Here is a 13,453-nt window from a genome sequence, read left to right on the forward strand (position 1 = left end):
GTATCTATGTGTGGTGTGTGTGGTATACGTGTGTGTATGTGGTGTATATGTGTGTGGTGTGTGATGTACATGTGTGTTGTGCGGTGTATGTGTGTGGTGTATATTGGTGTGTGCGATGTATTTGTGTGTGATGTGTGTGGTATACGTGTGTGCATGTGGTGTACATGTGCGTGGTGTGTGGTATATGTGTGCATGTGGCGCACACGCGCGTGGTGTGTGCATGCGGTGTACATGTGTGGTGTGATGCACATGTGTGTTGTGTGGTGCATGCGTGTGATGTACATGCGCGGGGTGTGTGGGGTGTGTGTGGTGTACGTGTGTGGTGTATGTGGTGTGAGGCATACATGTGTGTGGGGCACATGCGCGTGGTGCGTGGTATGCGTGTGGTGTACATGTGTGGTGTGATGTACATGTGTGTTGTGCGGTGTACATGTGTGGTATACATGCGTGTGTGGGGTACATGCGTGTGTGGGTACATGTGTGTGGTGTGCGTGTGTGTGGTGTATGTGGTGTGAGTGTGGTATGTGGGGTACATGTGTGTGGTGTGTGTGGTGTGTGTGGTATGTGTGTGGTGTGTGCGTGTGGTGTACATGTGTGTGGTGGGGGGGTTCGTCTCCCCCTTCCTGCCATCCTCCTCTCTTGGCCCCCACCCGCCTGCCCCCTTCCCGCTGCGCACCCTCCTTGGGGGGCTCCTCTCCTTAGAGAAAGTGGGAGTGGGGGTCAGAGCAGCCCAGAGAGCAGGGGGCAGCGAGGGGTGCCCGCGCCGTCCCTGGCGGGCAGGACACCCAGCCTGGAAGAAGAGGGCGGGTGGGGGCTGTGAACCCGCGAGGAGCCCGGGCTGGAGAGGTCCCTCTTCCCATAATTCCCACTGCGGGCGGCGGTCAAGGCCCCGCGCCCTGTAGAGAGCGTCCCCCGGCCCGCCGAGCCGGACGCCAGCACGGAGGAGACGGTGTGACCGTGTCAAGAAGCAGGCGCCGCGGAGAGGGCCCTGGCGCGCGCAGCGAGAGGCGCACGGGTGGGTTTGCGACGAGATGCGCGCCGCGCCCGCTGCCCAGTAAACTGCGCTTGGAGCTGAATCGTGATCAACGTCAGGAAACAAATGCCCCCAAACGAGGGCACCGCTGGTACCGGCGGGTGGTGGCGCGTCGGAGACCCTGGAGGGATTCTTCCTCGGGACCCGCCGCCTGCCTCGAGTTCTAACAGGTGCCCGTCCCCGGCTGCCCTGGCTGGAATTTATTGGGCCTGACACAGCCCCGCGGGGAGGACCTGGAGGAATGGCCCCGGGCAGCTGGCCGGTGCCAGGAGAAGGGCCGCCGTGCCCGGAGGGCCCAGGAAGGCCGGGGCCTGGGCGAGGTGGGCGGCGGCTGGGCCTTGGGGGCACCGCCCCCTGCCGGAGGCCGGGCCAGGGCCTGGCAGGCAGCACTGCGCCCTCGGGGCTCTGCCTTCCCTGGGCTGGTAGGGGTGGGGCGGCTGGCGGCACCGGGCCTGCTGGCGGCTCAGCCTCGGCCCCCTCCCGTCCCAGGTCGCCCCCTGGGGCCAGCCTCATGGAGCGAATCCAGGCCATTGCCCAGAACGTCTCCGACATCGCCGTGAAGGTGGACCAGATCCTCCGCCACAGCCTGCTCCTGCACAGCAGGGGTGCGTGCCGGGCGGGGACCCCTGTGCCCCGGGGGAGACCGGAGGGCGAGCTGGCCCAGGGTGGGCCCAGCAGGACGCGCCTGCCCTCCCCACGCCTGCTGGCCTGGCTTTTGGGGACCCAGGTCAGGCTTTCAGGGGTGACTCGGGGTTCAGCTCCCCCCAGCCCCGCTGGAGGCTGCTGAGACTAGCGGGAGGTCCCTGGCATCTCGGCCCCTGGGGACCCTGGTGTGGGGAGCAGGGGGCTGGGGGCTGCAGGCCCTACCTCTGTCCCCCTTAGGAAACATTAGAGGTACGTTTGGGTGGGTGCATGGAGCCGGCCATTCGGGGAACCAGTCCACGGCCCAAAGCCAACCCCCCACTGCTTCTGAGCCCTGAGGAGGGTGGAGGCAGGGGCAGCGGGGGCCCCGCCTCCCAGGTTGGGAGGTGGCCCAGGCCTGGGGGTGTCCTGGGGGCTGCGGGGCTTGGGCCGAGGGTCGTGGGGTCCCTGCCCCCTCCCCTCTCCCTGACCACCTGTTCTCACCCTCTCCCCCCCGGTACCTCCCCTGGACTCACGTCCCCAGCGAGTCGCTCATCTCTCCCTCCAGTGTCCGAAGGCCGGCGGGACCAGTGCGAGGCGCCCAGTGACCCCAAGTTCCCCGACTGCTCAGGGAAGGTGGAGGTGAGGCCTGGGGCAGAGGGGCGGGGTGGGTGGAGGGCGATGAGGAGAGCTGGCCCCTCTGCAGCGCCACGGCCCGGGCTGGCACCAGGTCTGCCCCCGGGGGGATGTCGGGGAGCTATGGCCTCGCTGCCCAGCCCCGAGCCCTGGCACAAGCTGGCACAAGCTGGCAAGCCAGACATCGGGAAATGACCTCTCTGCTAGAGGCCCCTGCCCAGCCCACTGACTCAGATCCCCCAGGATGACGCAGCACTCGGGGCTTTTCGTTACTTTCCTACAGAGGATGAGCTGCGAGTGTGCATGTGTCGCCACCGCCAGCCCCATTCCTGCACGGTCACAAAAGGAGCGGCCCCCGGTCACCCTCTCCCGCCCCCCCGGGCCCGCCTCTGGCTCTTGTCTGCACAGCAGCTCCCCTTGCTTGGTGGCCACCTGGGGGTCACTGGGGTGGGCCTTGCCCATGCCCTGCCCTGGCCCCAGCCCTTGCTTCTCCTTGACCTTGGTCTCCAGCCAAATCCCTCCCCCAGGTAACGGGGTGGCAGTGAGCAAAGGAAGGGGGAGATGGAGCGGGGCCCTGCACTGCTGCCCCTCCCGGCTGTGTGCCCCAGAGCCTGGCCCTTCTGAGTCCTGAGCTGGCCTTGCTCCTTGAGGGTCTCTGGGCCCGGGGGTGGGGGGCGGTCCTGCCCTGCCTTCTCTGGGGTCCTCAGTGATCAGGGCAGAGTGCCAGGACCTGGGGCTGGCTTCCCAGTTCAGTGTCTTCTCTCTGCTCCGGTCCCTTGTTGCGTCTTTAGGGCGGGCCCCAGAGAGCCTGCCCTGGGGGACCCCGGGGTCCCCAGGGTGCTGCGTGTAGGGGAGCCCGCCGAGGAGCTGGGTGGGGCTGGTGCTGGCCCCCGGCCCAGGCCTGGCCTCCCTGCAGTGGATGCGCGCCCGCTGGACCTCCGACCCCTGCTACGCCTTCTTCGGGGTGGACGGCACCGAGTGCTCCTTCCTCATCTACCTCAGCGAGGTCGAGTGGTTCTGTCCCCCACTGCCCTGGAGGAACCAGACGGCCACCCAGGCTGCCCCCAAGCCCCTCCCCAAAGTCCAGGTAGGCCCGGGAGGCGGGGGGGCCGGTGGGGGGTTGTGGACGTCCTTGGGGTCAGCAGGAGGCACCCTCAGCCCCTGGCAGGTGAGGTGGTTCCTGTTCCAGGTGCCTGCTCCCTGCTGAGCGGGTAGCCAGTCCCCCTGCTGGGAGACGCTGCAGTGCTGGGCCCACCGAGGGGCAGGCTGGGGCCCAGGAGGTCCCCCCTGGGTGGCCTGGAATCGTGGTGGTCACGACAGCTGTCATTTGCCGAGGACTTCCTGTGCCCCAGACGCTTTGTGCTCAGATCCCCCAGACGGCCTTCTGTGATCGGGGGTAGCAGGGACGAAACGGAGGCTTTGCGTTGAGGGGCTCCAGACCGCTGGTTCCTCAGGCGCTGCTGGCGGGCAGCTCCTGGCCGGCGTGCCTTGGCCTGACCTCTGCCCCTGCCTCCACTGTGCCAGCTGGGACCCCTGGGGACTGTCACAACTGACCCCCGCCCCAGGGGGCTGAGGACAGGGGCCTGATGGGGGTCCTGTCTGGTGAACTTGGCTGGAGCTTGATGGCTGGGGGAGTGAGAGCCGGGCCCCTGACTTGGGGGGCTGCTGAGCCCCTTCGGAAGGGCAGGAGGCGGCTGGAGCAGGACCCTGCTTCGTGGGAAGGGGGCTGAGAGGCTGGCCAGCCCCTGTCCCCTGGGCTGGGGGGTGTGTGGCAGTGGGCCTGGGGGCTCAGGGTCTTCAGGCGCTGGACTCCCTCCAGGCAGCTTTTCGGAGCAACCTGTCCCACCTGCTGGAGCTGATGGGCGGTGGGAAGGAGTCGCTGACCTTCATGAAGAAGCGCGCCAAGCGGCTGACCGCGCAGTGGGCCCTGGCCGCGCAGCGTCTGGAGCAGAAGCTGGGGGCTGTGCGGAGGGACCAGAAGCAGGTACCGCTGCCGTCTCCCTGCCGTCTGGTTGCTGCGCTGAGCGCGTGCTCTGTGTCCTGACTTCCTGGGGGCATGTGGGAGGCGCCCCAAGACTTTTCTCGAATGGATGCAAATTTGAGCCAGAGAGAGACATGGGGAAGCCAGGGGAGGAACAGGTGAAGGTGTTCCTTGCCATCTGCCCCCAACCCAGGAACGTTGCTTGAGGTTGGGGGCAGAGTGGCAAGCCCCCCAGTGCGCTGCATCCTGCCTGCGTCTTGTTCTCATGAAGCAGTGAAGCCACAGCCGTGGCCTGGAGCGTGGGACTAGAAGTGGCCCACTCTGGGAAGGTCCGCTGGCTCGTTCCTTGTCCATCCAACCAGGCTTCTCAGGGTTCCGTCACCTCGCGCTGTTGGTTTCCTCGAGAGTCCTGACCATTTCGAGACATCCTCTCTCGTCTGTGTCCCTTGTTACCTACCTCTCCTAATTGGGACCAAAGCGCTGGAGCAGAGCCATGGCTGTGTGTGTCCCCAGAGCCTGGCCGCTCACCCTGGCCCCTGGGCCCTGCCCCCGCCCGTCCCGCCTCTGCTGGTCCCTGCTGACCACCGTGTCCCCCCCAGATCCTCGTCCACATCGGCTTCCTGACGGAGGAGTCCGGGGACGTGTTCAGCCCGCGTGTGCTCAAGGGCGGGCCCCTGGGGGAGATGGTGCAGTGGGCTGACATCCTCACCGCCCTGTACGTCCTGGGCCACGGGCTCCACGTCACCGTCTCCCTGAAGGAGCTGCAGAGGTGAGTGCAGCGAGGACGGGGGACGCGGGGCGCCCATCCCCGGAGCCCCTGCTCCCCTGCAGGTCCCCGGACCCACACTGCCTGCAGGCTCCCTGGCGCGGCACCCTGAGGTTCCTAACCTCCCCCCGCCTGCTCGGCCTGCCTCCCCCACCGCCTCGTTCATATCTGGGGTACAGGGAGGAAGCCTGCACCCCAAAGTGCTGTTTTTCACAAAGTGCTGGTTAGACGGGGCTCCAGCTCCATCTCTGGGCCCACGGGGTCCCCTGTGTTTGTGCTCAGTAACTGCCGAATACTGGCTTGTGGGATTGGGCCACGTCCTGCAGCTGGGGTCCCCTTGGCCTGCCTTCCCGGGGGGGTGGTCGCTGCAGCCTTGAGGCTTCACTGCTGGAGCTGGGAGCTGGGGACCAGGAAGACCTGGGGGGGGGGGCGGCGAGGGATGCCCCTCCCTTCCCGCCTGCTTGGCTATCCAGGAGGTGGGAGACTGGTGGTTAGAGACCCCTGGGCGCTCTGGGGAGGATGGGCCCACTGAAGTACAAAGGAGTGTGTGCATGTGTGTGTGTGGTGTGCATTGGGCTTGTTTTTAAATACCACATCGGTGGGATGTAGAAGTGCTTAAGGATTTCTCTTCTATTTATTAATATTTACTGTATGGTATTTAATACATAAAAATAAATGTAACTTGTTGTGAAGCCCAAAAATACTTGATTTCCCCTGATTCCAAATCCAAATTAAGGCGAATATAAACAGGAGCCTGGAATTTACCTGGACATCCCTCCACCCGCCATGCCTATGCCTCAGCCTCCCATCCTGCAACTCTGTAACCTGGGTTTGTGTTTGTCATTCCCTTGCTTTTTTTTTTTTTTTTAATATTTTCCCCATATTCTTATATCCATAAACAACATATGGTTATGTAAGTTTTGTTTTTGACCTTGATAAAAATGGTATCCTAATGTATGTGGTCCTTCCATGACTTGTTTTTTTCTTTCAATGTTAGGTTTCCAACACCCATCTGTGTTATTGCCAATTCATTCATTTCCAATGCTGTATAATGTGCCATCGTGTGTATATTCCATAATTATGCCCCACGTTTTCCTGTATTTAAAAATTATTTTGAACAATGAGTGGACGTTCTTGAATGGGTCACCTGGTATACCTGTGTAAAACTTTGTCTTGAGTATAGACTTAGGTGTGCAATAAGTGTGCTGTCGTTGGGCCTTTGGGTGTGTGAAAATTCAACTCTGTTAGATAATGCCAAGTTGTTTTCCAAAGTGAACACACTGATTCCTAATTCGCATTAAGAAGTGTCCCAGACTTCTGAATTGGGAGTGTGGAACGGCACCACGATAGCTTGTGATGGCCTGAACTTGCATTTCCCTGGTAACTAAAGAAGCTCAGCATCCTGGCCTGTGTTTATTTGCCATTCTTTCTTCTTTATGAAATACCCATTTGTGTCATTTGCCCACTTCTTTGTTGGGTTGTTTATCTTTTCTTTATTGGGCTATAAAAATTTCTTTATGTATTATGGGTGGAAATCCGTTGTGAGTTATATGTGTTAAAAATATCTTTTCCTAGTTTGTGGCTGGTCTTGTTAGTTTCTTTACGGCATTTTTGATGAACGGGAGTCTTTAATTTTCATGTAATCAAAGTTATCAATCTTTGTCTTTGTGGTTAGGGATTTTGCACTTGGTGGATTTCTATTCCTCCTTTTCATTGCTGTTCTGATGAGATTGTTACGACTTCACCCCAGGGCATAACAAAGGAAAGCCCCAGAGTTGTTTGCCTGTGAATCCACTTTTCTCCATCAGCTGATTAACTCCTTCTCAGGTGATTTTCAGGCTGAAGTCTGACTCCCCTCCGGGGCCACCTGCATGCTTGATGGTGTGTTGGTTCTTGGGTGTTGGAGAGAGGAGGACGGTGATGGGGGAGGTCGCCCAGCCTTGGTTTGGGGCGGCCCCTTGGCTTCTGCAGGTCTGCCCTGCAGCCCAGGGCCTGCCAGGAATGCAGGTGGAGTCCCCGTGACCCTGGGAGGCCCCAGCTGTGTTGAACGGTGGGAGTCTGTGTCTGGGTTATGAGGTGAGGCCTCCAAAGGACCCAGTGGTTTGAAGGTTTTTGTCCTTGTGGTCTTAAGGATCCTGCAATTCATGCCACCGGAGTCATTCTTTAAGTCCATACACCTGTTGCCCGTAGCCCCAGAAAGGAAAGGGGGTGGGTCCACTTTGAAGGGGAGGAAGGTGAAGGAACTAGAAGGGGATGTACGCTCGAGGCGGCATTGGGAATGTGCCCCAAGTGGGGAGCAGTGGATCCCAGGCCACCTTGGAAAAGCACCTCTGCCTCCGCCAATGGCCTTTGGGGTAAGGAACCGGGCTGGGAGCTGTCCCTGCGTGCCGGCGCTGAACCCACAGACAGTTGCCCAGTGTGGAGAGGAGTGACCAGCACGTCCCTCATGCTGGCCCCTCTGGCATTTTGCGCACTTTGTGCAGCCACTGCAGAGCCCACCCCTGCTCCCTCTGCACAGAGAACTCGGGTTAGCCCTCCAGATTAGAAGTCAAGGTTATCGAACAAGATTTAGCTCGAGTCTTTTTGACCCTGGGCCCAGAGAGGTGAGAACTGCCCTTTTACTGCTCCCTTAGTGTTGGGGAGACATCTCCCCCGCCTTCACGACAGCTCAGCATGACATTCTCCTGAGGGAGGAGCAGGGATTTGAAACACTCCTCAAGAGAGGGAATTTGACCCAACTGCTTGGCTGCCCAGTCTCTGCCGGGGTCCCTCCTATCTCTTGACCTTCACCCTGAGTCCTCAACTGCCCCACGCACCTACTTTTCCTCTGCCTCTCCCCTGGGCCTGGCCTGCGGTCCAGGGCCTTTCCCCTGACCGGGCCAGTGCAGTGAGGATGGGGGTCAGTGTGCTGGGAGGTTCTGGAAGCAAGGCCCTGGTGAAAAGTTCCAGGATCTGCAAATGCTCCCCTGCCACCACCTCTTTCATCACACACACTCACATGCACACATACGTGTGCCCCACCATCATACATGTGCACGTACACAAACACATACAACAGACCCACCATGCACACACACGCACAAGGACACAAATGCATGTGCATGCTCCTGTTCAAGCTTGTGGACACACGTGCACACACACTGTATACACATGCGTACTCACACCCACACAGTGCACACACTCATGCACACACCCATACACCCAGGGAAGCAGTGCCCTCCCACCATGGCTTCTCCTCCTGCCAGACTCCCGCGGGTCTGACATTCCCCAAAGCCGAGGGTCCAGGGAGAGGTCTCGCCCCATCTCTGATTTGTAGTTCATCAGATGGGCAGCCCGGCGCTGTGCCCTGCCAGCTCCGGCCCTCGTCCCCTGCGGGGTGTTCTTTCAGCAAACGGTCCTGCTCAGACAGGCAGAATTGTGTAAACAGCTCAGCCACCTCTGGGAGTATTCTTAGGCAGGTGCTTTCCGAATCTGTTACCAGATTCAACTTTGGAACAACTGAAAGAATAAAAAAATATGTAAAGAAAACCGCCTTCCCCAGGAGACATACTATAGCTTTGTCTACAAAATTAACAGCACCCGCTTGGGGGGGGATACTGTCATGGGGCGGTTTCTCAACGTTGGCTGCAGGGGTCTTTGAGGAGCCTTCGCAGCTTACCAATGCTTGGCGCCACCCTTGGGGTCTCTGATTTAACTCATCAGGGGTGGGGCCCAAGCACCAAGCCAGTACAGCTCCCCAGGTGATTCTAAGGCACAGCAGAGCTGGGCTGTGGAAGAGTTGGGGGTGGGGGGTGCCTTCCCAGTGGCTGATAGCTGTGGGGGAGGCACCTTGCAGAATGTGTGAAATCACCTGCAGGGCTTGGCCAGAAGTGCTGTCCTCTGTGTCCCCAGTACAGGTCCTGAGGGGTGGGATTAGGACTGCGGTAGAGGCTAAGGGCCCTTTCCTTGGCATGAAGGTTCATAGAAAGAGTATAAGGATTTCTCCTGAGCCCTTGTTTGCGTACTCAAAAGCACCCAGGTGACGCGTGGTGGCAGGCTGCAGGTGTGGGGACTGAGTGGAGGGGGGGCCAAGGAGGCCCCTCTTGGAGGTGGCCCTCTTAGGCACCAGGTGGGAATCTGCTGGCCTGGGATACATTTTGGGCCACCTCTTTCGTAGATGCACCTTTCTTCCCTCTTCTTTTGTCAAGCAGGGCTCTTGAGCAGCAACGTCGAGGGACGGGTGATGGGTTTGAGGCCCATCCTGCCGTGGCAACCGTTTCCTCCTGCAATGGGGTCCTGGGCAGAGGGACTGTTAAATACCCACCCGGCGTTGCCTCGAGCCCGGCAGGAGGCATCAGGACCACCCAGGGGTCTCAGCTCCCAGCCTCGGGGAGCCATTACCCGGGAGCTGAACGAGGGTAATTTGAAAATAGGTCAACGGGATGTGAAGGTGATCTGAATTCTGAGTGCCGGGCTTGGCTTCTGCGATAAAGACATCTCCCTTGGCTGACAAAATGTCCTGCCCGGGGAAGGCGGCGGGACAAAGATGCTGCTTGTACATTTGTTGAAGTTCATTCACAGATGTTTGCAGCAGATGTCTTGGCCACTAACTAAGCAGTGAGGCTGGACGGATGAGCTGGCTTTTCTCAGCCACTCATGTTTTGGTGTTTTAATGAACCAGCTCACTGGAGTGGTGATTGGGGCAGTGCGTGGAATTCACATCTGGATTTGCTGCTGCAAGATGTTTCCGGGGCTGGAGAGGTGGCGTGTAGGAGGAACACAGTCTGTGACAAGGCTGTAAGAAGGCGCTGCCAGCCATTCCCCGCCGGCGTCCTGCCGTGCGTGATGGGAAGGCGATGCGGAGCCAAATCCCCTATTGGCTGCATCTTGAGATATCCTCTTGAGTGCCAGCTCTACAGTGGGCATTTTAAAGTTAAGCTTTTCCCTTCCTGTTGCCCAGAATTGGCTGTGCTCATCAATTTTATTTGCATAATTTCAAGCACCATTAATAGTACATGGCATGTGGAAAAATTACTGAGCTCTTCCTCCATCCATGAGTGAAATTGGGTTTAGTAGAAAATTAGTTGACTTAACTGGCAAATGATGAATGCTTGAAAGGCAAATGCTTAAAAATAAGGAGGTCTAGGAGGGGAAACGCTTGGCTGTCAAGCATATGGCCGGAATGGAAATCAGTCTTCCAGTCTGGAGATGGTCGTTCAAGGGGAATGCCAGGGAGCGTCTGCAGAGAACGGTGAAGGCAGGGACCACATTTCATTCGTCTCGCTCAGCCCCAGCTCAACCGAATGGCGCCCAGGTAAACCCCGTCAGGAGCCAGCTGAAGTTCAGCCTTGTTGAACCCTTCACATCTGGCTGTGGTCTGCTCACAGTGGCCTGGATCAACTCATACTGGACCCAAGTGCTTCAATCCAGTTCAGACTGACCAGAACCAACCTGAACTAGTTCTGATTGACCCAATCTAGCTAGCCCAAACCAGCCACTGGGTTGATGTGCTGCCACTCTCTGAGGGGAGAAAAAGAGAAAAGCACAGGATTTGGGGGTGGGGAACACAAGGGGAAGAGCTTGCATTTGGATTTGGCATGTTGAGTTTGAGGCACCCACGAGGCTACGGAGAGGAGGCAGCTGAGCTCAGGGGTGGGGTGGGGTAGACACAGACTCTTGGCAACCCCTAGTAATTGAACAAAGGGTGATAGGAAAAAAGGCTTGAGTGCAAAGGCTTTTGGAGAAAGAGGTGCTGGCAGAGCAGATACAGAAGGAGTGGGCTGGGAAGTTAATGGAAAACCAGAAGGTGTGGAGTCATGGATGTCAGTGAAGAAGACGCTTCTAGAAGGAGGGTGTGGCCAATGATGTCAAATGCTCATAAAAAGTCAAGTAAGAAGGGGACTGAAAAATTTCCAAGGAATTTGGCCACACAGAAGCCATCCTTGGCTCTAGAAAGAGCCGTTTTGATTGAGTCGTGAGGATGGGAAAGCCAGCAATTTGGTGGGTGGAGATCTGGGGCCCACTGGAGGGGAAATAGTGATAGTGAGGGTAGGTGCTTCTCTAAGGAGTTTGTCAGGAGGGGAGAGGAGAGAAAGAGGCAGGCGCGGGGGGTAGTAGATTTGTAGGCAGATACACTTGTTTGGCTTCCAGGATGGAAGGGTTTTAAACGTGTAAATGCTGGAACCAGGGACAGGGGGGATGGAAGATACAGGAGGAGGAGGGCATCATGGATGGCGAGGATGGAGGGTGAAGGTCCCCAAGAAGCCCAAGGAGATGGTCCCAGGAAGAGGGACGTTCGACAGGGGAGGAGGGTGGAGAACAGTATGCAGGGGGAGTGCAGATGGGGCAGTTGGTTTGGGGGCAGGGGACGGGGGCATTCACAATGGCTGGTTTCTAGATGATCTTTGACGTGGGAGGGGAGAGCATCTGCTGGAAGCGAGGAGGGAGGTGGAGGGGGCGGGAGATATGAGGAGAGCGGACAAGCCTGAGACACTCCACTGGCTCCAACTATATCTGTCATGTGTTGGTCCTTCAAAAATAGAGACGAGCCAAACCAAGGAGGGCAAAGTTTACGATTTGACGAGGCTGGAAAGTGGGAGCTCAAGCACCAGTGTTCATTATATCATTACATTCTATTCTATAATTTTCTGGATGCTTGAAATATTTTATAATATATAAAGTATATAGGTTAGAAAAAAGGGAAGAAAGAGCAGCATCTGGCATCTGCTTGACTCTTGGTGAACAGTGGCTCTTTCCCCTCCCATCTGTTCCAAGAGGAGACACAAGAGCAAAATGATTAATTTATAATAAAAACTCTGCCTCCTTTCCCCTCTCCTTTCCCCATCTCCTCCCTTGCAGTCCAAGGCAGCGTTATAATTTCCTGCCTAACATGAACCTCTGATTGGAGACATCCAAAGCCTTAGAGCTGTAGGGGGCGTGCTGGTGCTGGTGAGAACCTTTCCCTCTGGCATTTGGATTTGGAAGGCTGAAGACCTAGATAGCTGGTAAGGGGACAAGAAGGAGAAGCAGGTGCAGGTGCGGCTTGCCCAGCAGGGTCCTGCAGCACAGCCCGATGCCAGGAGGAGGTCGTGGATCTCTGCCGCCAGGGCCAGGGGCTGCTCTGGTCCCTGCCCTCCATCTTTCCTCAGATTCCAGGAGAAGTGTCTCCTTGCAAGAGCCACCCTCTCATCGCACTTGAGCTAGAGCGAGTGGGATTCTGTTCTTACAGATAAAGGTTCCCAACACGTCTTCACATAGGCCAGGGAACAAGACTTCCCTGGTGCAGTGGTGGACTCAGAGTGGCCACCTGAGCCACCCTTCCCAGCTCTGGCTGGTTCGCGTTGGGGCTGGAGAGCTGGAGAGGCCCCTCTGAGGAAGAGCCATTTAGCAAGGCCACGACGCTGTCGTGAAGCGTCCGTGCAACCTGAGTGGGATGGGGAGGACTTGGGGGTGTTGGGTGAGAAGTAAGGAGAAGGCTCGGCCTCTGAATGCGCTTGAAGGAGCTTGAGGAGGCAGGATCGGTACATCTCCAAGTCCCAGGGGAGGTGGGGACCCGCCGTTCTCTCTCCACCAAGAACAAAGCCTGAGAAGATGTGGTCAAATGGTGGCTGGAGGAGAGGACGGACAGTAGGCCAACAGCTTGAACCATTGGTCCCTGTGACAGTGGAAGGTGGATCCACAACTGGTGCCAGGGCTGGTCTGGGACTTTTTCCCTCCTGGTGAAGTTGGCACAGAGGCATGGGATGGAACGGATCACCCCTGGCACTCCTTCCAACTTGCCCTCAAATCCTAGAGGGGCTTTGGTGAAGGGGAGCGTTTTCCTGGGAGTGTGCCTCAGCCGTCCGAGGGGACCCAGGGGCCCTTGCTGCTCAGACCCGGGGCTCTAGAGCTGGCTTTCCAGACCACCCACATTCCATGGGGTGGTTCTGGTGGGGAAGGAAGCCGAGCTGGGTCTTTCCCAGCTCTCTGTCCTCTCCCCAGAGGGAGAGCACGTTCGTTCTCAATGAGGTTTCATGGAACTGGACAGAATAGCAAGAGCCCCTGGTATGGGAAACTCACTCGAGGAATTAAACAAAAGTCCCGATGCCCAGGCCCCACCCCAGAGCAGGATGATCAACACCTCTAGGGGTCAACCCTTGGCATCAGGATTTTTTTAACAGCTTTGTTGAGATACAATTCATGTACGGTGCAATTCACCCATTTAAAGTGTGCAAGTCAATGGTTTTTAGTGTTCAGAGTTGTACAAGTATCACCACTGTCAATTTGAGAACATTTTCAGGGTCTCAAAAAGAAGCCCCATACCCTTTAGCCACCGCAAAGCCCTGGGCAACTGCTAATTTACTTTCTGTCTCTATAGAGTTCCCTATTCTGGAATTTCATGTGATGGAATGACACACTATGTGGACTTTTGTGATGGCCTTGCTTCGCTTAATGTCCT

General features: G+C 57.7%; 1 protein-coding gene across 1 annotated transcript in view; it reads left to right on the top strand.

The window, feature by feature from the left end:
* The window catches only part of MGAT5B (alpha-1,6-mannosylglycoprotein 6-beta-N-acetylglucosaminyltransferase B), a 64,018-nt gene that overhangs the window by 24,094 nt on the left and 26,471 nt on the right, over nucleotides 1-13,453 (top strand). The window contains exons 4-8 of the mRNA XM_058284791.2: nucleotides 1,523-1,638; nucleotides 2,223-2,296; nucleotides 3,207-3,377; nucleotides 4,110-4,274; nucleotides 4,871-5,040. Of these exons, the coding sequence (XP_058140774.1) occupies nucleotides 1,523-1,638; nucleotides 2,223-2,296; nucleotides 3,207-3,377; nucleotides 4,110-4,274; nucleotides 4,871-5,040 (696 nt within the window). The remainder of the gene's footprint in view (nucleotides 1-1,522; nucleotides 1,639-2,222; nucleotides 2,297-3,206; nucleotides 3,378-4,109; nucleotides 4,275-4,870; nucleotides 5,041-13,453) is intronic.

This window comes from Dasypus novemcinctus, chromosome 21 (genome assembly GCF_030445035.2).
Source record: "Dasypus novemcinctus isolate mDasNov1 chromosome 21, mDasNov1.1.hap2, whole genome shotgun sequence".
Classification (NCBI taxonomy): Eukaryota; Metazoa; Chordata; class Mammalia; order Cingulata; family Dasypodidae; genus Dasypus; species Dasypus novemcinctus.